Source organism: Neomonachus schauinslandi, chromosome 3 (assembly GCF_002201575.2).
Source record: "Neomonachus schauinslandi chromosome 3, ASM220157v2, whole genome shotgun sequence".
Lineage (NCBI taxonomy): Eukaryota > Metazoa > Chordata > Mammalia > Carnivora > Phocidae > Neomonachus > Neomonachus schauinslandi.
Window position 1 is genome coordinate 72,730,993 of NC_058405.1, and position 26,933 is coordinate 72,757,925.

The 26,933-nt window shown below is 35.0% G+C and overlaps 1 protein-coding gene across 3 annotated transcripts in view; it reads right to left on the bottom strand.

Moving 5' to 3' along the window:
* PAN3 (poly(A) specific ribonuclease subunit PAN3) overlaps nucleotides 1-26,933 on the bottom strand; it is a 129,987-nt gene that overhangs the window by 28,703 nt on the left and 74,351 nt on the right. For all 3 annotated transcript variants that reach the window (XM_021678341.1, XM_021678339.1, XM_021678342.1), the window contains exons 7-9: nucleotides 8,917-9,164; nucleotides 6,436-6,540; nucleotides 5,566-5,623 (exon numbers count right to left, since the gene is read on the bottom strand). In XM_021678341.1, the coding sequence (XP_021534016.1) occupies nucleotides 5,566-5,623; nucleotides 6,436-6,540; nucleotides 8,917-9,164 (411 nt within the window). The remainder of the gene's footprint in view (nucleotides 1-5,565; nucleotides 5,624-6,435; nucleotides 6,541-8,916; nucleotides 9,165-26,933) is intronic.

Consider the following 26,933-nt stretch of genomic DNA (forward strand, 5'->3'; position numbering starts at 1 on the left):
CTAGGCACTATCCAAAGGATATCCTTCCAGTGTCTGATTCTGATGCTATGAGAGATATTTTACACCCCTGTAAACTATACGTAGCTAACTGTTAGCACTGAAAAATAACTCCTCTCCTCCATGAAAAAGCCAGTTTGCACATTCATTTCAATATTCCTGCTCTATAATAGGTCTTATAAACGACTCCTCATGACTTAAATAAAATCTTCAAAATACTTATTTTTATGTCTGTACATTACGATTTTACCCTGCTTCAAAGAGTCACCTTTTAACTCTATTATTTCTCACTCCACCCTGAAATAATCATATGTAGTCTAATATTAACCTTAAAAACCAAATGTTTCCACTGACAGGACTATTCATTGTTGTTCTGCTCTTTCTTTGTTCCTAGTTCAATTGAACAAATGCACAAAATTAAGTGTGAATAAAGGGAAGTGCCTTTATGAATAAAAGGGGATGCCTAAATCACCGTTAAGTATCGAAAATCAAAGTAAAGAAAATCAACTTGGAAGACTATGGACAAAGCTGTACTCTTTAGTTCAGCCCCAAGTTTTAGTCTGGGGTCCAATTCCACCAAATAATATTAAATATAATGATAAAAAAAGAAAATGTCAGTGTCTTTGCTCTATCCAACCCTACTTCCCCTCAAAGAACATACAATGATAGGCTGGATCTAAGATACTGAATATCTGAGACTCACTATGGTTTCTCAACCTCAGCACTATGGACATATCAGACTGGATCACTCTTGTTGTTGTGGACTGTTTTATGTATTGCAGGGTGTTAAGCAACCCACTAGAAGCCAGTAGCACTCCACTGCCAGATGTGACAACCCAAACTGTTGCAGACATTGCCAAATGAAGGGGGGAAATCATCCCTGGTGGAGAACCCCTGATCTACAGGAAATCAATTTTGATTTCAAAGTTGAGAAGTACTAATCTGGTGGGAGTATAGAGCATGGAATAGAAAAAGGAGAGAGAAAAAAACAGCAAGACCAAACATTAATAAATGAGCCAACATGAGATGAAGATTAATAGTAAACCTAAGACGTGAAAAAGAGCAGTTAGAGCAGTGACAGGAAAAAAAAAAGCATTTATTAAAATTTGTTGAACATGCATCATCATTAGCCATCAGGGAAATTCAAATCAAAACCACACTGAGATACCACCTTACACCAGTTAGAATGGCAAAAATTGACAAGGCAAGAAACAGGAAATGTTGGAGAGGTTGTGGCGAAAGGGGAACCCTCTTACACTGCTGGTGGGAATGCGAGTTACAGCCACTTTGGAGAACAGTGGGGAGGTGCCTCAAAAAATTTAGAGCTACCCTATGACCCAGCAATTGCACTCCTGGGTATTTACCCCAAAGACACAGATGTAGTGAAAAGAAGGGCCATATGCACCCCAGTGTTCATAGCAGCAATGTCCGCAATAGCCAAACTGTGGAAAGAGCCGAGATGCCCTTCAACAGATGAATGGATAGAGAAGATGTGGTCCATATATACAATGGAATATTACTCAGCCATCAGAAAGGATGAATACCCAACTTTTACATCAACATGGATGGGACTGGAGGAGATTATGCTAAGTGAAATAAGTCAAGCAGAGAAAGTCAATTACCACATGGTTTCACTTATTTGTGGAACATAAGGAATAGCATGGAGGACATTAGGAGAAGGAAGAGAAAAATGAAGGGGGGGAAATCGGAGGGGGAGACGAACCATGAGAGACTATGGACTCCGAGAAACAAACTGAGGGTTTTAGAGGGGAGAGGGGTGGGGGGATGGGTTAGCCTGGTGATGGGTATTAAAGAGGGCACATTCTGCATGGAGCACTGGGTGTTATAAGAAAACAATGAATCACAGAACACTACATCAAGAGCTAATGATGTATGATGACTAACATAATAAAAGGAAAGAAAAGAAAAGAAAGAAAATAATAATATTTAAGAAATAATTTAGAATTAAGAAATAATTTAGTTCTATATAATGTACACAAGTCTTTGTTATTGTTATCTTCAGCATTAACATTTCCTGTATCATGTTAAAAAAAAAAAACTTGTTGAACATGGGGGCACAGAATTGGATTAACCATAACCTTTAGCTTGTGACACTCGAATCACTGGTTCATGTCTATGCAGGGCCTGCTTTTATTTAATTATTCTTAATAACATAATAAGCATCTACAAACTCAGCACTCAAAACAAAACCTCAGACCTTTATTTTAACTTACATCTAAATATATGGCTCTCTACCAACCTCTGCCTTCCTTCTCTCACTTCCTTCTCTTTTTATAGTTTTATTACATATAAATATACACATATGTATATACACATACATTTACATAAATGTAAACACATATTATAATTTTAACTTTACAAAAGGCTATCATGCTGTATGTAGTCTCTTGCAACTAACTTTACTTACTATGACATTACTAAGAGTCCTCTGTATTGCTGCACGTCTGCGAACTTTCTTCATTTAAGCTGCTGTACAATATTCCATTATCTGACAATATCACAATTCATTTGGATTGATCAAAGTTTCTGCTATTTTAAGCAACAATGTTATGGATACTTTACACATTTTGCATTTGAAAATGTATAGGAGTTTACGTATTTCCAGGAAGAGAACTGCTGGATCATAGCGTACACAGCTTTAGGAGTTTTCCAAAGTGGTAACAGGTTCACCAATTTCTAGTACCAACAGCAATGTACTGGAGAACCCGTGGGTCCATATCCTAACACTTTATACGACCAGGCTTTAAAATCAGGTGCCTGGGTGGCTCAGTTGGTTAAGTGTCTGCCTTTGGCTCAGGTCATGATCTCCAGGTCCCGGAATAGAGCCCCTCACTGGGCTTCCTGCTCAGCAGGGAGTCTGCTTCGCCCTCTCTCTCTCTCTCTCCCTTTGCTCCTCCCCACTGTTTGTTCTCTCTCTCAAATAAATATAATCTTTAAATAGACAAATACATAAATAAATAAAATGATATCTTATTTGTATTTTCCCCTAATGATCAATGATGTTCAACATCTTGCCATACGTTTATTGGTCATGTGAATTTCCTCTTTCTTCACATGCCTCCTATTCCTATCTTTTGGCCCTTTTTCAACTGAGCCATTTATGCTCTTACTGGATTTGTTTTTTATATTCCTTGCCAGCTGTGTAAATATCTTCTTCCAGGTTTTTTCTTTACTCTGAGTATCTTTGGATTGTTTTCAATTCTAATTTAGTAAAATTTATCAGTATTTTCTTTAAAAGCCAATGATCTTTGTCTTCAGTATGGGAAATCTTTCCCCACTGGAATATTAAATCTATTCACCAAGATTTTATAGTAAGAGTTTCTAAAGTTTTGTTTTATAGAGTTAAGTTCTTAATCAATTTGGAGTTGATTTTCAAGATGTGGTTAAAGATAATGATCCAATTTTATCTTTTACCATAAAGAAAACCATTTTTTTCCAATGCCTTCTTTCCCCACTGACATGCTACGTGTACCACAGAATGTGTCTAGGCTCTCCTTAGCCTGGTTCATTAACCAATTTGTCTAACCCAGTGCTCCATGCCCCATTCACATTATTTTAGTTATTACAGACTCAAACTATGCCTCCCTTCCCTCAATACGCCCAGACTTTTCATCATCATCTTCAAAGTACCTTGGGTAGTCTTCCCTTTACTCTTTGATAAATTTTATCATATACTATGAAAAGCTTTGATATGACATAATATAATTTAAAAATAATAAAGACCAAACTTTGATTAGAAGCTTGGAACTTTCAGCCCTCTCTCCTAACCCCCACGGAGGACAAAGAAGCTGAAGATTCAGTTCATCACCAAAAGCTAAAGATTTCATCAACCATACTCATACAATGAAACTTCAATTAAAAAAAACAAAAACAAACCCTAAACAGTGCGGTTCAGAGAGCTTAGAAGTTGGTGAACGCACTGAGGTACTAGGAGGGTGACACACCTGGAAAGGGTATGGAAGTCCCTGTCCCCCATCCCCCGCCCCCACCTTACTTTGCCCTAGACATCTCTTCTATTTGGCTGTTCCTGAGTTGTATACTCTATACTAAACCGGCAGTAGTACCTAAAGTGAGTCTAATTCTAGCAAATTACTGAACTGGTGGGGTGGGGGGATGGGGAAGAGGTGGTAGTGGTTGTGGAAACCCCCAAATTTGTACTTGGCCCCACAGAGCATGGGTAGCCTGGATAACCCATTTCAGCTGGCATCTGAAGTAGGAGTAGTTCTGTGGGACTGAGTCCTTAATAAATAGTTAGGACATGAAATAGGTGTCAGAAGAATTACGATTAAAAACAGCTCACATGGTTGACTGCAATTATACTGAACTTTTACATCAGTTTAGAAAACCTGACTTCTTAATCATTATGTCTTCCTATTTACAATATAGTATTTTACTCTATTTATTCATCTTACTTAATATCTCTTAATAAGTCTCCCCCATTGAGATCTCACATACCTTTTGCTGCATTTATTCCTAGCTACTGATAACCTGAAACGACTGTAAATAACCCCTTTTCTTTTCATTATATTTTGCAGTTATTGGCTATTGGTCTATAGAAACTTAACTGACATGTATTAATCTTGTATCCAGCTATTTCCTAAATTCTATTGCAATTTCAAATTATGTCTAATCTACAGTCATATTATTTACACATAATTGCAATCATAAAGACTGGAAAGGCAAAAATACACCCAGTTTTCTTTTCTTTTACCCTTAGACAATGTTAAATAATTAAGGAAAATTCCAACCTGAAAACCTCAAAGGCTATGAGACGTAAGTTCCCTATCCATCTAAACTGAAAAGACTGGTCTTAAGGCATAATAGCTAGACACATTCCTTTTAATTCTTTAGCAATCAACAAGATGCACAGTGGAGTATACGGAATCCTTGATTACAACCACATGTTTTGAGATTATCTCTATGGCAAATGTATTCCTACTACATTATTTATAAAGTTTTGCTAAATTATACCATATTTAATCTTGCTATATACAGAATAAGCTAGGGAAAGAGATTTTAATTGCATTCTAAGAATCACTATGGTACAGTCGGAAAAACCCAGGTTTAAATTCTGACCCAACCGATTACTAGCCATTGGTCTTAAATGGCAAGTTACTTAGCCTTCCTGTCAACTTCAGTTTTCCTCATACATAAGAGGGAAAAGATAGTATTCATGTCTATGTCATAAAATTTTTGTGAGAAAGTAAGACATATAAAGAATTTAATTAGCACACTGTCTGGTACACCATAGTTTCAAAAATAATAATTACCTTCCCCCTCTGTTTAAGTACCCATATTTCATCAAGTTTCAGAAGACACTAATATTTTAGTGCACAGTGAGGTAAATCACCATGAATTCTAAAACCACCTAATTTTTTTTGACAAACTAGAATACTGTCGCATATAGAAGTGAAATGAACTAGATGATCAGTGGCATCCTGTAACTCTTCAAAAGTAGATTTCAAATAGCAATTGCTATTCAAGACATAAAACATGTACATAAAGATTATAATATCCTTTAAAAGGATGAATCAACACACATTTTACCTGGCATATCTGCTTGATCAATTTGAGCCATTGTTATTAAATGCCTGTTAATCAGCTCCTAAGAAAAGAAAACAAGTATATTTACATATTAACATAGCTTCTGAAATCTGATTTTCTATTATAACTAAATAACGTTAAGTACTAATGTTTTTTGGTATGTGTACTTTTAATGTTGATAACATGAAATGACATTTCTAATAATGATAAAATGTCTAAATAGATAGACCTACCCAAAATTAGGGTTAGGGTTAAGTAGCTGTGCTACATAACCCAAAGCACATAACTAACTCTGGCTGAAAACTCAAGGCCAATTCTAACTTGTCAATAATTCACTCATCAACACTACACTGGTACAACTTACTTCTGTGGAATAAAAATTTTTCTGAGAATATAAGTATAAAATGAAATTCTACATATCAAATAATACCTAGATTAGTTTACCTTAAAAAAAACTAAATTATTTTATAAAACCTACTTTACAGAAAATATTAAGCTCTTTTAAAATGAGGTTTATTTCTAGGCCAAACTACTTATTCTCATCCTATAGATATTAGCAAAAAGTTGTCTGAAGGTTAGAAACCATTTAAATAATTTATTTAATATATTTTAGAGACCTTTCAATGTATAGGATATGAAGTGCAAAAAGGTGGCCGATTTAAATAGCTTTTCTGTTTTATGTCCTAAACACATACTTTAATTTTCTTGAACAACAGGTTTCCTTAAATAAATATATCAATGAGAACTCATAAATTCTAAATTCTATCTGCTTTAGTACAGCATATTTGATTAAATTGTATGATCTGAAAAGAGCTTTGTTTGGTAAAGCACAACAGACATTAAGTATTTCCACCAGGGATTCTGAAACCATACCTGTCGGAGTTCATCAGCCATGAAGAAGGAAGGTGCATTTGCTTTTGGTTGCATATAAGCAACATGAGGTGCAGTTGGAGGATAAATATGATAGTTTGGAAATACCTAAAAAGGTAGGGAGGGGGGAAAATGTAATAACCAATTGCTCTCAATTGATGAGCTTTATCATTGTTTTGATAAAGTTTTAATCTTTAACAGTGATAAATAAATGGATACATTTTAATGATAATGAATTAAACACCTCAGAAGAGCTGTTATTAGTATACTTTTTGAATGAACTCACTTTAAAAATAATCTTGTGATAATGTATTTAAAAATCTAACGAGAAAGGAAATATTTCTTCAGATACAATAAAATTTAACTTCCAATGAGAAGCCAAAGCTGCTCTTTGGAAGAAGAGTTACATAGTTTGTAAATATTTCTGAAAGCAGTTGGAAGAGAGGAAGAAAGCAGATATTCAAAGTGTTTGGATTCAGTCAGATAATGAGGTGACATTTGCCCTGGCTCCCCAAAGAGCCACCCCCATGAAGGGCTTTTTGTGGCCAACCTAAACAAACTGTTATGTACATACTGGTTAAACACTTCAAACTGCAACAGTAAAGAGGACCAACTAATTTACTCTGGGTCTGGGTCTGCAGCTTAGGGGAAGAGAAGGGTGCAACAATCTACTTAAATACTGTCTGGGCAAACTATAGCCAAATTACTAAATCTTCCAGCTTCTTGGAACTGAATTCTTCCCCACCCCCTGCTTCTTCTCTTTTCCCTCTGCCTCTCCTTCCTCTTCACTGGTCCCTGACACAAAATCGACGTACATTCTAAACTATCTTTTCTTTTTTCATTTTAAAAGCTGAAACACTTTTTTTTCCTCTATGAAATTTCTGCTGCCCTCAGATGATTCCTCTTGCTCTGGATCTCAACCAGGAAGTGGTTTTGCAATACCTGTAAGGTTTCCTTTAAACTATATCTGTAGGGAGAATAATACCTCCTTTTTCTTGCCTTGGTTTTCTTACACCAGATAGCGCAGTTTGGCTTAACTACCTCAGGTTTACCATAGCATATTTTTAAGAGTTGTCTGAAGGGTAAAAACATCATAAAAATGTGCCATATATAATCTCTACAAAAACAGTTGAGACAGTTTTGTGACAAAAGAACCTCTTTATAGATTAAATTTTCTCTTTCTACAAATATGATAAAATATAATAAAAATGTAAATAATTATAAAATAGAATAAACCCCCAAAAAAGGTAAAACATTGATGGAATTCTTACTTGAAAGAACCAAGGAAAGTCTCTACTCTACCTCAATTATTTGACCTTCTGTTCGGCAAGCTGTTCTGTGATAATTTTTGAAAGATCTCTGACCAAAAAACAAAACAAAACAGAACAAAACTATTAGCTATTTATTAGTTTTTAAAAAGCATTTTACATAATTTACAATTACTTCTATAAATGTTTTCACATTTATTTCTCATAAGGAGGTCAGGTAGTATCCCCATTTACAACTGGGAAAATGGGCTCAGAGGTACTAAGATTCAAAAGTCACAAAACAATGGCAGGACTGAGACTCTTAAAAAACATTAAAGAACTCTGTCATCTTCCCATTCAAATTGCCTTTTAGTAAAATATTAATCAAAATAAACCATTAATTTAACTTGTGAGATCAAAATCTGCTTACTAAAATCCAAGTATACTCTTCATCTAAATCTATAATCTGTAATTATGTCAAATGTCTACAATTTAGATCAGCTCTTGTGTTTTAATGGAATTGGCTTTCTAACTCACAAGCTCTTCAACTATTACTTATTTTACTGTACCAGTTAAAAAACAATTTTTGAACGTGGACACAACAATGAAGCTAAAAGGTACAATTTGTGGAACGTGACGACATTTCCCTCTCTGCCCTTTCCCTTCTCCCTCCTTTGTTAGCTCTTTCCTCATCCATGATCAGGGCTCCCCCGGGGCTTCCTCCCTCCTTACCAATAACCCATATTGGAGACCTCTTATTACTATGCGTCCTCCACTATCCGGAGATCTAGAGATTAAATCACTGCCTCACCTGAAGCAAGAGTTAATCATCAGTTTGCTTTCAGTAACTATAATAAGAAACCATCTACTTTCTCTGACTTCTTTACTAAAGGTAAAACTACCTTTACCTATAAACAAATGTAGCAAACGTCAACTCTAGCTAGCACAAGTACTAGGTAACCCCATGAGCAAAACATGCCATGAAGTACTAAACGAGAGCTTGAATCTAATCTGTGATTAAAACCAGATCTGTCCAAAACTGGAGTTACTATTACTGCAGAAACAGTTTCCTTTGAAGAGATGAGATTAGAATTATCATCTAAGTTAGAAAATCAAATACTCACTTTTTCACATCACAATAAAAAGATGCAAGAGGGGGTAAACCTCCTTATTAATCTCATTAATAAGAAGGAACTGTTGTAAGAGTACTATCACTTCTCCTTTAATGCAGACATACCATTCCAGTCAAAGGTGCTGGGGTTGTGTCTGTATAGAAATAAGTCGTCCCACCGACAGTTTCCTTTTGGATCACCTGACCAGAAGATGGAGTCTGAGAAACAGGATTATTAACAGGTGTAGAGGCACTAGAAGGCACCATGTAATTTGCTGGATTTGGAGTGTGACTTCTTCTTCTGGGGGCAGGAGAAGTATGCGGAGTGATCTTGGGAGAATGAAGAGGGGAAGATCCAGCAGACAAGGACATTCCTGAAGAAGATGTAAAAATGTTTCTTAGGGAGCAAAAATTGGTTTTAAAGAAACACATCTGGAAAATAAAATGCAAACATTCATTTGGAAGAAACATCATCTTTAGCAAATTCAAGTGCAAAAATAAAAGCCATAATTTTATCTTGGTTTGTTTTAGAGAAAGCTCTGATGAAAGCAAATGTAACAACGTTTCTTTTTTCAAAGATAGACATTTCCAAATAAACTAGGAAAATTATTGCAAGAATAGTCTCCTCCATATCAAGGTTTACATGAGAAACTTCAATAGTAGAATCATTAGTAATTTAACAAAATAATTTAATGGAAAAACGAGAAATAACAAACTGGGACTCTTTAAAAGCCTTTTTATAAGTCTTTACAGAAGCCTTTCTTTCATACAGGGCCCAATTCCCTTTTTGTGAAGAATCATTTAAAACTATGGCTATTAACAATACAAATACCACATTACCCTAAAGTAGTACAGTATTAAAAATCAAACTATTTAATGAGATTTACTAGGTTTCTTTTGGCCAAATACAATTAACAGAATGGTTTGAAAAAGCAAAACAATTAAGTCTAGTCTTAGCTGAAATACATGACAGCTTACACATTGTTTTTTAATCAAGCGATATACTGTTCTGATGCCTTTGTCTTTAACTCTAAATAGGCATATACTAATACAAATGAAAATTTCTGCAGATGCCTAACTTTGTAAAATTAGGCTAGTTGATGCCACTAGGTTCTAACAGAAGTTCTATCCAAACACAACTAGTAAGAAACCATTTTTTGTAAGGCATCCTCTATTATGATTCTAAGGTGAAGAAAGGGAAAGGATAATTGTCTTAACCCTTCAGGAGGTTCCAAGCTAGCTGAGAAAACAAGACCAGGTCACATGTAAAAGACAAAAAATGACTTACAAAAACACTCAAAATATAAATTAAGATACTGCAAACTACATGCATAAATGCAGATGGAATGCAAATTAATTAAAACCAGGTAGAATTAATCAAAGGCTTAATGGAGGTGATCAGTTCTGAGCAGAGATCGAAAAGGGTTTCTAGAGCTACAGTTACACTTCTTGAAAAACTCGGCTTATCCACAAACTGTTTTCTGGCCATTTGGGAAAAGACTAAAACCCACACCTTAGAGTAATATGCCATCTTAAAATGCAAGGAAAATGTTTATACCAAAATGCCTCTGATCAGAGAAATATAATTAACAGGGACATGAATTTCAATTTTGAGGCATTCAAAAAACAAACACCAACACTGTTTTTTGGAAAGATGTAGGTAGACAAAACTAAAGTGAGAACTGAGATAACACTTATTTTTACTCCGGATAGCCCTCTGCATTTTTTTAAAGAGCCTTAACATAATTATTTTGTCTGATTTTCTGAGCAACTAAATGAGTTAGGAGGTGAGGCAGGTCAAGTTACAAGCACCACAGGAGAGATCAGAATTCAGACATGAAGAGGTTTTTTGATTTGACCAGTGACATTTGTGCAAATTCAACAGCAAAGCCTCCTGGCTCAAACCCAAGTCTCCAAACTCCAAACGGAACACTCCTAACTGGATAACACAATGTCTACTGCATTGACATTAAAACAGGCCAGGCATTCTCAAGTATGTCTTAAATGTGTCTAAGAGAGACTTTAAAAATCTAAACCCCCTTTCAAAAAATCATTATTTATAAGGAAGCCAAGCTACTATATTAAGATATAAGCATATTAAAAAAAAAAAAACCAAAAACTGTTCCAGAGTTCTGTTTTTCTAACTCTGTATTACACATTTAATTGCAGGTTAATCCACAGAGCAAAAATTGAATTACTGAACTATTTTCAAAAGATAAATACTCCCCACTTACCTAATATGAAATGCATTTAAGATAGTTTTCCTAAAGCTAGTGTCCAAGTCTTTCCAAGACAAAACTGGCCAAGTCACCAAAGATGAATAAATTTGTTTACTACCTTTAAATTAAGCAAGAGCAACAAATATAGCTACCAATTCTTGAGCACTTTCATTGTGGCGGGCACTAATAAAAGTACTTCATATACATCAGTATATGTAATCCTCACAACAACCCTGTGAGGTAGGTATATAGTATTCACCTCACTGCAAAGAAAACATTAAAAAAGTTTTTAAATTTATTTTAAGGACGAATATAGGTTATTAAACAAAAGAATCAAGACTCAACTCAGGTCTGTTGATTCCAAAGCTTATGCTCTTAGCCAATATGCTATCCAGTCACCCAGTTCCTAAGTCTTGTACTAGAGAGTAGAAAGGGGATCCATTGTCCATAGTAGTAGCATTAGTGACTACATAAGCCACGTGGGGTGGAGGAGGTGCAGCATGGGGTGCAGGGAAAGATTCTGACATCAAAGTAGGTGTGCAAGTGAGACAAAATAATCTCTCTTTGGGGCGCCTGGGTGGCTCAGTCGTTAAGCGTCTGCCTTCGGCTCAGGTCATGATCCCAGGGTCCTGGGATCGAGTCCCACATCGGGCTCCCTGCTCGGCGGGAAGCCTGCTTCTCCCTCTCCCACTCCCCCTGCTTGTGTTCCCTCTCTCGCTGTGTCTCTCTCTGTCAAATAAATAAATAAAATCTAAAAAAAAAAAAAAAAAAAGAATCTCTCTTTAAGGTTGAATACATGGCAAAAGATTACCAAAAACAATCTGTGGTCAGTTAAGAAGGAAATTCACAGTATAGAATTTTTAAGTTGTAAAGTAACAAGCTTTCTCTTAAGAATTTTTAATTTTGTAGCTATTCTAATAGAAAGTTGCAGCACCGAAATCTGAGTTGATATATCTGAGCTGAGGCAGACTACAGTTATTTAAACACATTCAAAATAAAACATGTACACTATTAAGCATCACTACCCACAGGGGCAACAGGATATTTAAATGTATAGGGAGCTAAAAATGAAATTAACCCCTGAATTACTGAAACATCAAACCTAGTCACATAAGGCACAGCTTTGTGTCACCAGAATAGTTTACAAACATGTTAAAGAACTGAGTAAAATATGCACACATCTGCTCGAAGAGAGGTATTCTGTACCTAACTACTATGAAGACAATAGCCACAACATACTTAATGTCAACCGCCTAGATACAACACTAAATTATAAACAGCACAAAGGAGTACAACCATACTACAGAAACGAGTAGTCAAAAATAAAGATGAATTAAAATGAACAGATTTGGTTTCATCTCTCTCACATGTAAATACTCCTTTATAAGTTCTAGCTTTCCTTATACGGGGATAAGGGCTACTTGTGGTTATTACAACACCAACACCCTGCTCTTACTGGTACTCAACCACCAGAACACTTAAGCAAATATAGTAACCACTGAGGATACTGTAAGAGACAAGCTGGAAGAATGAAAATTTGTATTTAAAAAAAGATGACTTAGAAGTATTTCATTTTTGTATTTATTGCTTGTGTTAGTTTTTGTAGTATACTCTTAGAATGACATTTTGGTGACATCATATACCATAACTACATTATAATTTAATAGGTGAATATGCAAACTGTGAGACTTAAGTCATATATGTTAAATTAACTGCTTTAGAACATTTTAAAAAATCTTCTCTTAAATGTATCCTAATTCAAATAAAAGTGAGGAAACGGTAAAGAGACGCTCCCTGGAGGAGTTAACCAGAGCAATTAACAAAATGTAAGAAATGATATTAAAAAAAACATCAAGGCTAATATACAAAGTACCAGTGTTTTTGGATGACATGATTCTATACCTGAAAAACCCAAGAAAACCAACAAAAAAGACTCTTGTAAATAATGACAGATTTTGGGACGCCTGGGTGGCTCAGTCATTAAGCGTCTGCCTTCGGCTCAGGTCCTGATCCCAGGATCCTGGGATCGAGCCCCGCATCGGGCTCCCTGCTCGTCAGGAAGCCTGCTTCTCCCTCTCCCACTCCCCCTTCTTGTGTTCCCTCTCTCACTGTGTCTCTCTCTGTCAAATAAATAAATAAAATCTTAGGAAAAAAAAAAATAATGACAGAATTCATTAAAGCAAATGGTTACAATATTAATATATAGTAGTAAATGAACAGCACTCCTCAGTACAAACAACCAGTTAGGACAATACTGTTTCTGGGATATGAGAGACTGAGCTAACATGATACCCTCCCCTCAACCCCTATCAATGCTGTGAATACACGGAACTATGAGATATAATATGACCCAAATTAAAGTATAGCTGAGGTAAAAAAGAACAACAACAAAAAACTCCAAGGTAAGAAATTAAAGAAAAATATGGAATTAAGAGGTTATACTGTGGAAGGTCTGAGAAAAAACCTAGGCTAATTGAGGCTTTAATGCCCACATGAGAATATGAAAACATGGCCTTCAGCCCATAACACATGTGGAATGGAGCTCTAATATCAGTGTGAAGCCCAGAAGTCTGGAAAAGTTGCAACATCAGTGAATATAGGATGAGAAAACTTCTTTCTACCTACTGGCCCATGAGAGGCAAAAAGTAAGCTTGCTTGTGGAAGAGAGATGGAGGAAAGGAGAAGGCTGGGGTTGTGTCGACAGAGAAGAACCCTGTGCCTATAGCAGGCGCAGGTAGAGGAGATAAAATTCCCAGGAGACATGTCACAGGCATCCCAGTGAGAAAGTAACATAAAGCTTGAACCGCACGGGTCACTTGCATGAAGCAAACACCAACTGTTCTGATGAATGCTTCCACAACCCAGAACAGACAAGATCTCTCCCCAGAAAAACAACCCCGCTTTTTAAAAGAACTCCCAAAGTAGGAGTCTGCATGCACGATATACTTGAGAATTAATACCCTGAGAAAAAGGAATCTCAGAAAAGAGAACGCTGTAAGACATAAAACTAAAATGATTAAAGACATGAGAGAAATGACAAACATCATGAAAGAACAGAATATTTGTTCTTCTTAAACAGAATTAGACTCTTTGAGAGTGAAAAATATAATCACTGAAATGAAAGGGAAAATTCAATAATTGGCTAGTATGCAGAATATATAAAGAACTCTTATGACTCAACAATAAAAATAAATTTAAAAACAGGCAAAGGATGTTTGGCTAGTTCAACATAAAGCCAAAGGATTTTCCAAAGAAGATACACAAATGGCAATTAAGCATATAAAAGAAGCTCAACATCATCAGTCATTAGAAACATGCAAATCACAACCACAAAACCACCTCATGCCACTAGGATACAATCAAAACCAAGGACAGTAACAAATATTAGTGAGCAAATGGAAAACCTGAAATCCTCATACATTGCTGGTGGGAATGTAAAATGATGCAGTCACTTTGGAAAACAGTTTGGCAGTTCTTCAAATTGTTAAGCATAGTTATCATATGACCCAGCAATTCCACTCCTAAGCATGTTACCCAAGAGAACTGAAAACATGTTCAAACACACACTTGTACCTGGATGTTCATAGCAGCATTATGCATAACAGTCAAAAAATGGAAACAACTCAAATGTCTATCAACTGATAAATGTGTAAATAAAATCTGATCCATCCATACAATGAAATGTTATTCACCCATAAAAAGGGGTGGGGAATCTGATATTATGCTATAACATGGATGAACCTTGAAAACATTGTTAAGTGAAAGCAGCCAGACACAAAAGGTCATGAACTGTATGATTCTATTTATATGATATGTCCAGAACAGGCAAATCCTTTATAAAGACATGAAGTCAATTAGTGCTTTCCAAGGACTAGAGGTAGAGAAAATGGGGAGTAACTACTAACGGGTATGAAGTTTTCTTTTAGGGTGAAGAAATGTTGTGGAGTTAGATAGTAATGATGGCTACACAACTGTGAATATGTTAGCATATTCACCACTGAACTGTATACTCTGAAAGGGTGAATTTCATGATTTGTGGGTTTTACCTCAACCAACAAACAACACATAAAAATCTAGTTATATAATTAACTAGAAATATAGGGCTTGTATTAAGAAGAGGTTACAACCCTACTAACTAACAGAAACAAAAGGTAACTTGAACAAAAGGAAATAAATACCCGTACTTACTTGTTATAAAGATTTCAATTCTACCCTTAACTAATGCTAGTTCAATATAAAGCCAAACCAATTATATCTATGTGGAAAAATAAACATTAGGAATAGCCAGGAAAATTATTAAAGAAAATTAAGTACAGCAAAAGAATAAAAAGTAAAAGAAGAATAAAGTATAAGACCAGAAGATAGTAAAAAGTGATCAGAGCTACAGTAATAAAAATGTTTGATAAAGAGTCACATAAAGAGTGGGTCAATACAACAGAATGGGCACAAAATTAGACCTTAAATACATATGAAGAAATAAGATAAAGGTGACATTTCAAACTTTAGTGGAGGAGAGGACAGCAGTCAGATATGACAACTTACTGCTGTCACTAAATGACAGAATGAATACAGACATAAGCAAAGATAGTTATTTAGATAGAACAGATATAAGCAACTGACCCTTTCATTCACTTTTCCCACATAAATTTCAGATAAACATTCAGACTGAATATTTAAGAGTTCAAGAAAAGTACTTCAAAGAATATTTTTAAAAATATAATGTTATGAAGACACAAAATGAAAAAGCCAAAAGAAAATGTTAATCAATTTAACCTCTTCAAAAATAAATTTCCTACACAGCAAAAAAAGATATTTCCAACACTTAAAAAAAGGCTAATCTGCTTAATATAGTTCTTAAAATCATTAAGAAAACAGAAAGCAACCAAAAGAAAAAGGAAAAATTACACTACTAGTCAGTTTGTAGACAAGAAAATTTAATGCCTAAAATATGTAAAAAGATGCTGTTATTCACTAACAAAGAGACACAAATTAAAACCAGCATTATCACTGGCCTCCTCTCAGACTGGCATAGATTAAAAAGTTTATTTAGACAATTAAAAAGGTGGGTAGCATATAAATACTGTCACACACTTGTAATATGTTATTACAGTCTTTTGGAAAACAATTTGACAATACCTATCAACTAAGGCTTTTTAATTGACATGATAATGGTAAACAATTCAAAGCCATAAAATGAAAAATAAAAGCTGTGAACTCCATAAAAGTGGATATTTTTGTCTTGCTCATCTTTTAGACCCACAGGAGTCACTGAATAAAAGGCTTTACAAATAAATGCTAAGGTTACTTTTAAATCCCTTCTAGGAAAAAAAAAAGTGATTATTTTTTTCTTTCAGAGAAGTTAAAAAAAAAAAAAAGATGTCCTCTCAGATAACAGATGCATCTGAGATGCCAAGAATAAAGATCTCCCTAAATATGAAAATATTAGCAACATTCCTTTTAAAATCAAGAACATGACAAAAAATGTCAATTATGACTACTTCTAAATAATACCATATTAAAGGCCTTAGCCAATGCAACAAAACAACAGAAGAATGGTTGCAAAGGAAACAATAAAGCTATCATTATTTGCACACATATAAGAATCTATAAAATATTAGAAATACCAAAGTAACCAACATACAAAGGTCAATCACATTTTCCACACACTAGAAATAATTAGAAAAATTTTATTTTTTAAAGACAGCAATTATAATACCAACAAATACTGACTACAAAGTATCTCAGAAGATCTAACAAAATATACGTAAAGACCTGAACACAGAATATTATAAAACTCAGTAGGAAGACCTGGAAAAAAGATAGAAAAGGAGAGATAGTCCATATTCATAGATAGGAAGATGTGATGATGATGGTTCTCTTCATCGAAAGATTCAATGCAACTTCCCTGAAGACACCATGTTGCCTCATGTATCCACAAGTCTCCCAAGCTCCTTCCTCCCCTGGGACGTTAATCGACAACCCTCCCTGCCAACACCAAATTCTCTAAACCCCATCCTCATAGTAAATTCCAATTCATCCTTCTGAAAGATCTTCTCACTCTATAAAAAATTATCTCGATACCCGTATTTTAAAATTATTCCCATCATTTTGGATTTTATCTTTTACAGCAAGTACCACACGTCTTAAATTGTCTCTTTGTAGGAAAGAACTATATACCTTAATCCTCTCTGTATTCCTAACTATACTTTGTTATAGCACAGTTGTCAGCACACAAGAAATCTGTAAAAAATAAACTGATATAGAGGTGAAAGTTTCCTCTTTTTGACACCAACAACCAAGATGCTAAATAGAGCAACAGCCATGATCAGGAAATGGAGAACGCCATCACCAGAATTACCTGAGTATAACAGGAAGTTGGGAGGAAAAAAATCAATGTGTATGCTATCAAGTGACATAGATGTTGACCGTTGCTATTTAAAAGCAAATGTGAAACAAGCCAAAAACCGTTGTGAAAGAGAGGAATTTGAAAGAATTTGGGGTGAGGACATTCTTATAGAACAGTCTGATTATTTTAGCATTACTCTTTCCAGGTCAATGTAGCCTGGGTAAACCTAGCTTACACTAATAACTTTAACAAAATTCCAATAGCCAAACTAAATCCCCAATAATAAAGTGTCATGTATGACTATACTGAAGAGAACAGTTCAGATAAGAAATTATCAAAATGTATCTCATACTGAACAGATGGACTTAAATTGAAGAAAAATAGAAGCATCATCTTCTTAGCAACAGAGTCAATATTTGGGGCCTCATCCAAGAGAAAATCATACTAAGGAATTCATGTGATAATACCCAGTAGTACAAAAAACAAAGTTACTACTAAAAATACATTTCTTAATTTATTCATTTTTTTTAACCAAATTCCCCAATACCACCACCTTCCTAAAATAAAATGATACACAGTTACAGCCCAAAACACAGACACTAAGTTTTTACTCCTAAATTCTAAGGGTCTTAAACATACTAACAATACATTTTCTTCCACTTTGCTGATGATTTAAAGGATGGGTATAAAACATCAACTCCAAAGTTAGGTTCAGAAGACCCGACTTGCTCTTTCAGTGCTTCGGACACAAACTTTAATTCTTAGTTCATTTCTATCACTAGCTGTTCTTAGCCGAAAGAGAAAATTAGTTTAAGTATTTAATTATAATCATTTTAACAACTAAAAGCTTGGATATCACAGGGTTATTTGCAATTTGATTATCTGCAATTTGCAACCTGTCAAACAAATTATTTGCAATTTGCAACTGTTAAGTAAATCCCCAAGATACTCTAGGCAACTCTACTGTATGCAGGACAGATTTCTACTGAATAGAACTTCTTGAAATAAAATGTTAACAGTTACAGAATAACATAAGAAATGCACTAAACTCTCCATATAATAATTACTGTATAAATAAAACTGCTTTAAAATATAATCCTTAGAGTTTCTCCATAAATTTAGTATCAAAGATCCTTGGCCGGGGGATCCTCAGGACCATCCCCATGTTTAGAAACTCACTGGAACTCAAAGGATTCAGCATATAGTTACACTCATGGTGAAGATTTATCACAGCAATGTAATAAGCAAATACATTCATATCTCAAGGGAAAAGCACACAGGTGGAGCCCAGAGGAATTCATGTGTATGTTTCCTTATGCTCTCTTCCTCTCATGAGGGTTCACACAGCTCACTATTCCTCCAGTAACACGTGTATAATCTATGTGTCCAGAGAAGCCCATCAGAGACTCCATGCCCTTGGTTTTTATAAGGAACTGATTATAGACACCCTCTGCCTAACACATACCAGAATTCCAAACTCCCAGAAGAAAAGCAGGTGTGCAGCATAAATTAAATTGTTTACATAAAGAGTCTAGGCACAGTAAACCACCCTCATCAGTTGGGGAACAGTGGGAACACTCCTTAACTCCAAGTTCCTGGACATCAACCAAGGGCCAACCTTGCAAGCAGGCTTTTTTAAAGACACAAGTCTTTAGCCTGCTATGTTAACTCACTTCTGCACAGACACCTTGAATTGTGTCCAGTAAAGTCACCACTGTTTCATAATTCTGCTCTACAGTAAAGTGAATATTGTTACAGAAAAATACAAGAGCAAATGTTTTGTTTTTCCTATCTAAACATATGTCCCAGGAAAGGAACAGGAGAAAAAAAGTAAACCTTAAGATACGGCAGTGAATTTCACTACTTTTTATCCATACACCTTTAGAAAAGATTACATATATTAGTGATGTATACTCCATGGCTAGGAAATATAGCAAAGAAAAAATGAATGTATTTCATATAAAAAGGAGCTGAACCTATGTGCTTCATTGCTCCTATCTCTAAGTATTTGAACTATCTAAATATACACACTAAATGTTATGGCTTAAAATAAGATTGTAGCTACTAACATTAAATAGAAAAGACTTTGTAGTATCAATAGTGAAGTCATATTTTCTTAGCTTCTAGCATAGAAAAATTATAGAACCCATTCAAAAAGTTTACTTATTTAAACATTAGAAAATTATGAAACAAAACTTTATACTTAGTAAATAACTGCTGGATTCTGAGGAATCCTACAGAGGATCATCTAGGCTATGATTTGGTATATGCATTATAAATAAAGTAGCTGCTTTCAGCTTCAGTAGCTTAAAAACTATTCATAGCCTTTATCCCAGAAATTCTAGTTCTAGAAAGTATCCTAAGAAATCACCCTAAATTCTAGTTAAGATATTTATATATATATATATATATATAAATAACAGAACATACACATATATGCTGCTTTTTAAAAGATAACACTAGGATTCAACTTTTTAATAGATGAAGTAACTTTTTAAAAACCAAAAGGCAGGGGCATCTGGGCGGCTCAGTTGGTTAAGCGACTGCCTTTGGCTCAGGTCAGGATCCCAGGGTCCTGGGATCGAGCCCCGCGTCGCAGGGAGCCTGCTTCTCCCTCGCCCTCTGCCTGCCTCTCTGCCTACTTGTGCTCTCTCTCTCTCTCTCTGTCAAATAAATAAATAAAAATCTTAAAAAAAAAAAAACAAAAACAAAAGGCAATTTGAAGGTTAGAGAAAATACTGTCAATCAACTAAAGTCTATTAAGGTGCTAAGAATGGTTTTAGTGGAGAATAGCTCATTAAAAGTGATGCATTATAATGTGAACTAAAATTTTTCTCATGACATAGTTATTTGATCCAGTTAGGAAATATAGAAAAGCTATTTTTTTTAAAGACTTTATTTATTTATTCATGAGAGACAGAGAGAGAGACAGAGAGGCAGAGGGAGAAGCAGGCTCCCAAGGAGCAGGGAGCCCGATGCGGGACTCGATCCCAGGACCCTGGGATCATGACCTGAGCCAAAGGCAGACACTTAACCATCTGAGCCACCCAAGTGCCCAGAAAAGCTATTTAAATAATTAATAATGTTACCGAAAATAAAATCAATTTCTTGTAAGTTTACATTTTGAATAACCTTGAGCATAAGCTTGTTTGCACAAATATTAAAGTCACCATCATCTATATTGCCTTATAATAAAAGAATATAGAAATTTAAAAATCCTACAATTAGAAAAATCCTAGTCAATACTTTTGTTTCATGATAATCACCCCATTGAGTCACCCTTAAACTTACAATTATCTTCTTAAAGGTAACTTAAGAATCTATTTAATTATCTACTAAAGATATGTAAGAATCTACCTCACGAACTTGTCAATAGTTTGAAGAAAATATTTTATAATTTCCAATTTTTAAGCCAGAAGTAGACTAAGCTTTTTCTCTCTTTTTACAAATCAGACACCTGGGGCCCAGAGTCGCTCAGTGATTTGTTCAGTCATATAAATTCAGTGATCATAGAAATGAAACTAGAATCTAGGCCCCTTGAGTGCTAATGCAGCTCAGTGTAGTACTCATGCTGTTGAATTTAACCTAAATTTAAATCCCTAATGACTATTTAAAAGTAATGTACCTGGAAGGAAAATTTACAGTATAAAGAGAAAAACATGGTTAAAGGCAGAATTGTCAAGTTTCTGCCTGTCAAATATAAAATATTAAAGGAGGGGAGGACGGTATAACCAATTAAAAACATTTATCTGTTAAAGTTTCTGGAATTCTACAGTAAGTCTTAAAATGATACCATAGTCCTAAAGGTTTAGGTACTATGAAAAGAAATATGGGACTATGAAGCCATGTATAACTGCTACAACAAGAGTGATTCAGAAGGTACTTGAATTTAAAAACTGTATGAGATACCAAAGTTTCTGAAGAATCCTAGGAATATGGATGTCTGGGTTATTTTCTTTATTAAAGATTTTTTTTAATTTATATATCCAGTGACAATAATTTTTCCCCCCCCAGAAGTTATTATTAAATTGATAGGATGCATTTTATAATATATGGCATCTGAGAATCTAGGAAAATATGGTAAATCTAGATTATGGGTTTGATCACTTTTCTGCCAAACAAGGGGACTAACAGCAATAATCCTTCAAGATCTTGCCATCAAGTAAAAAAGTCTATTTTATTAAATTTTAATTTGGAAACATTTTACCATCAATGTTAAGCTACAAACTGAGGTAAGAAAACTTTCAAATAAACATATAACTGAGACAACCATCATACAGGCATGTGTGTATTTTAAATGTGGATCTAATCCTCAAACAGACTGTACAAAATAAAACAAACCAGCCCCTAAAAAGCAACAGAATTAGGAAGTAATAGCTAAGATAATAGGCTTTACTTCTTTACCCATAATAATTTCATCATCCCATCAAATTAAGCTTTGCAAATAATTATCAAAACTGGCTAAAAATGTTTGTAATTAAAAGTACCATGCTTAAGGTCAAAGTAATTATGCAGCTAATGAACCTGAAGTTGAACTATATAAAAGCTCATGGTCTACATAGCCCAATTTTCCAAACTCTGACATGATAGATGATCATTTGCACTTCTAGCCTAAACAATAAAAGATATTCAGCAGTGAACTAAAATATTGGCTAGGTAAAAGTCCCATTATTTTATATATTTTAAATCATGCTAACTTTCAAATGACTAAAATAAATATATTTGCAATCCTAAACCACAAGATTATGTGTGTTACTGCACAGATGTACATTTGGCCAAAATATTCCCTATGACATGCCATACCCTATTTTTAAAAGCCTCCAAAAAGACAATCCACAGTATTCCTGCAAAATTTATTATGGCCTAGAATATTAGGATAAGAAATATTTTCCTTCTGTAGCTTAAATCCCTCACAGTTTCAGATTTTAAAATCCATTTATTTAAACACCGTAATTATTCTCATTTCCTTAAAGACTGATACTAAAAAATACTGTACTTTTTAAGGCAAAAATTGGTAATTATCAAAAGCATATCACAATATTAACCATAAGCCAAAATGTAAATTATTCACAGATCTAGTAAAATATACACTAATCAAATTAAGTTCAATTTAGTCCTAAAAGTTTCACACCAGAAATGCACACTACCTTTGCAAAGATGAAACAACCCAAATGCCAAAAGGTTTACTTGAAAGAAATGTTTATAACCCCGTGTGAAAAAAGGGTACTTGGATTCAGCAAAATCCTATGCTGACCTCGTGGGGGTGTACTAATTCTTGCTGGCAACAAGTAGCAGTAAAACTTTAAAGAATTGTTCCATGAAGTGTGGTGATAAAATGAAAACAGAGTCAATAAGGATATTGATGTTAATTGCCAGAACTGATTCCTTCACAAACCCTGTTTTCACAACAGCAACCCCTTATGATTAGGGGAATTAAAAGTTGCTGAACTCAACAATCCCTTCACAGTTAAACCAACAGACCCCTCATAGAGCTGTCCAACGCTGCCCAAACTATCCATCCTTTAGTCGAATCAGTCAGTTTCATGAATTGTAGGATTTATCTTCAAGTCCAGTGCTGACTCAGAGGGTAGCTTGTTCCCTAGAGAAAACAACCAACAAAAATCAGAACAGCTACTGCTCATAAGCTCTTTCAACACCCAAGTGGAAAGGACAACTTATTGGGTCCAAAAAATAGTTCAACTTCCTTTCAACTAGAGAAGTAGCCAATAAACTGAAGGCAGCTATATGCCATAGGCAGGTCTTGGTTAAAGCTTTCACTCAGTTACAGCAAAGAAACCTTAAATAGATAAAAAAAGCTTACATGAAAAGCTATCACACAAACCATATGGTTTCTCACTCAAGAAGAAATTTACAGGGTATATAAATGAAAAGTATTCCAAGGGACAAAGCTGTTGTTTTGTTTTGATTTTTGAAGGGCTGATTTTCGTGTGTGTGTGTGTGCGCATGCACATGCGCAAGAAACAGAGTGAAGTGGGGGGGGGGGGGGAATTAAATGTTGCCACCCAGAAGTAGTCTACATATCTTAGGGTAGCTTTGCTTAAAGCCATACATAAAAAAACTAGTGAAGTGTTACATAATTCCTTAAATGCAAGGTCTTCATTCACTAGTTAGAGAAAATACTCTGAATCAAAAGACAAAAATATGTTCTGTTTCAGGACTTGGCAATAGTGGGTTGCCTTCCTATTATTTCTAAAACCAAAAAATCAACATGCACAGCCTTTGAGCTTCGAGATATACCACAACAAAACAAGGGGCCTTTCCACTTCAGGAGTTAGGGGTTTTGTCTACAATCATGCTATTATGGAAAAGGGAGGCAAAAAACTCAGTAAGAAAGGCAACCAGAAAGCTCAAGCTAATTTCAGAACACAGAAATGTCATTTTGTCCTTTCATGTGAATTGGATTAAAAGACTTTCATAAAACAAATATGTTACTCAAGACTGTCTCCAGAAAGAATCATGAAGGTGACCAATACAACTTTTCATTTTTTAAAAAAATTTATTAATTCTATTATTTATTCATTCAAGTGTGGGAAAAATTCTAATCCCAATCTTTCCCTTGCCATTTCCAAGTTGTAATAGGAAAATTCTTGATTCTCAAACCAAGAATCTCAGTGCCTGAGAGCTCAGATTTATGGAGGACAAAACTATTCATACCAATACACTTCCTTGAAAATTGTGCTCATTTGTATATAAGGATCTGACACTTTGGTAATTTGCGGGGTTTTCTGCTTCGGTTTGGCTTTAAAGTCTTACTGATTCCTCACTTTCCCGGCCTTTCTCAGAGACTGAGTTAAGCCCTAATGAGCTAAGACACTTATTGCACGTCACAAAATAGTCACTCAAATCATTGTCTGTATTCTGTGGTTCAGATGAAGAATCTCAGTTCAGAAAAGCTCTAACCCTCCCAGCTTCCTTAAGTACTGGTAAATTCCCTCCTATTGAAAAATAGGCCTTCTGGGCCAGTGGTTTTCCAACTGTATCAAGTAAAACCCTAGGCTTCCAGAAAAGCTTCAGGGTTGTGTAAATTTCTTGATTTGAAATTCTTTTATCTATTTTTTCAGTATTTATTAAATCAATAATAAAATCACAAACGCAGGTCCAAATGGTATGCATTCATTTTTAGCATACTAGAGATTATCACCAACATACTTAGTTTGTATTGGATTACAGTATTTTCATGGAGATCCCAGAATAAAGCCTCTCTCTCCTGTCACCGCTCTCTTTCTATATATATATATATATATATATATATATATATATATATATATATGGGTTTTGTATTAGGAAAGTAGTGACTCTGGAGTAATCTTTATTTAAATGCACAGGTACTCATACAAAGTTGAATAAGAGCACAACTTACTCATATGAATTATGATTCTCATGTTACTATATGATACAAAACATAGAAAAGGAGATTGAAGAACAAAGAGTAATTACTATCCTTTACCCACCAATTTCAAGCTATTGTGTTCAACAAAGTACCACACAGACTTGTTATTCTCACTGAAAAACTTCATGAATAAATTTTTAAAACCTGACCCTGTAAATGCCAGTTTTATCAACTTTATATAAATTTAGATTTGGAGATTGTATATGGACTTCACAAGCATTCTGCTGCTTTAAAACAATATTTGAAAACCACTGTTCTAAACTCTAATTAAGGCTTGGTATTACTGGTTCACAGGTCCCCTAGGGGCAGAAATGGTAATTAAGTCTTTAGTTTCTGATGCCTGCTGAGTTGGAGTTCCTGTTATCTGTACTCCAAACCACCTTTCCAGTCTTCTCTCCTCTCCTCACATTCTGACAACTCTCAAAACACAATGTGCCAAACTCTGGAGTGCTAATGGCAAACGAAACTGGTAAAGATTTTAAGAGAGAGGTACTAGGTACTTTAACTCTATGGAAAAGGTATCTATCTCAGTGCCATTTTTCATTAATTTTTCCAAGTTCCTGCCCAATCTAACCTTTTCCACTTGCCTAGCAATTTTATTTTTTTAAAGATTTTATTTTTAAGTAATCTCTACACCCAACGTGGGGCCCCAACTCATGACCCTGAGATCAAGAGCCACATGTTCTACCGACTGAGCCAGTCAGGCACCCTTGCCCAGCAATTTTCATCTTAAAATGGAATCCCACTCTTCTGATATTTCAGAGATGAAATATCACATCACACGCATCACATAAATGGTAGATTTCAGAGATATTTCTTTGAAAAGATAGGTGAAAAAGAAAACTCTACATAACAAAAGCAGTGACTAAGAGCCTACGTGTAGAAACAGAATTATCCATAGGAGCTAATGATAGTCATTTAAATTGTCATGTGGAATGACTGCATGCTGGTACCAACACACAGCTTGTTTTAAGAAAACAAAACAAAGTGCCAACTGGTTAAAAACAAAAACAAAAACAAAAACACACCCTACCCTAACCTAGTCTCTCGAAGGACACTCCATGGACCTCCTCACAATCAGCATTTAAAGGTAACACCTGTTCCAACAGAAGAGAAAAGCTTCAAGCCTATGCTTCAGTAACACACCTGAGATTTTCTTCACATCTGTTCAGTCTTCCAACTATCGGGTTGAATTACTTTTTAAAGTTCACTAATTGAGTGAGAGCATTTCTAGATTATGCTATTCACCTGGTTGAAACAAACAGAAAAAAACAACAAAAACAACTTCACAGATTCTCAACTGTGATTAAAATGTTTAAAGAAATCCTATCCATCCTTTAAAACCCATCTCCAGTATTTCCTTTTCCATGAACCTTTCTTGCCTGGACATCCTCATTCAAATCAGGTAAAATCTCACCTTCCTTAAAATTTTCTGGCATTTTAAACTTTTTTTTCTTTAGAAGTCAAAGGGCAGATATCAGAATCTCCTGTGAAATCTTTAAAAATACAAAGGCCATTGCTCCAAATGAGTAGTTTCTGATTCAGTAGATCTTAGATGGGGCAGGGAAAGCTCTATTTTGGAAGCACCACAGATTAATCTGTAACTACATATGAAAGCTTACTGGAACCACTGCATGAGATCAGGCACTGAGCAAGGTTCCAGGAATTCAAGAAATAAGATCTTGTCCCGATCTCATAAATAAAGCCCACTAAAGTGCTCAAAATTTTCCAATTTAAAAATTTACTTTAGGTCTCCATGTGAGATCACAATAATGGATAAAATGTTAAAAATGCCTCCAGAAGAAGCATTTAACTTTAGTGGAGAAAATGTATATAAAACATAGGCAAATTTTTTTTAAGATTTATTTTAGAGAGAGCGAGAGAGTACATGCGTGAGTGAGCAGGATGAGGGGCAGCAGGAGAGGGAAAGAATCTCAAGCAGACTTCCCACTGAGCGTGGAGCCCAACGCATGGCTCGATCTCATGACCCTGAGGATCCTGACCCAAGCTGAAATTAAGAGTTGGACACTTAACCGGCTGAGCCACCCAGGTGCTCCAAAACATAGACGAAATTTTAAAAATATATTATGAGATACTCAAGCACTATAGAAGCACAGAGAAGAATGACCAGAGAGGTAGAAATGGCTTTGGGGAAAGAAAATGAGGC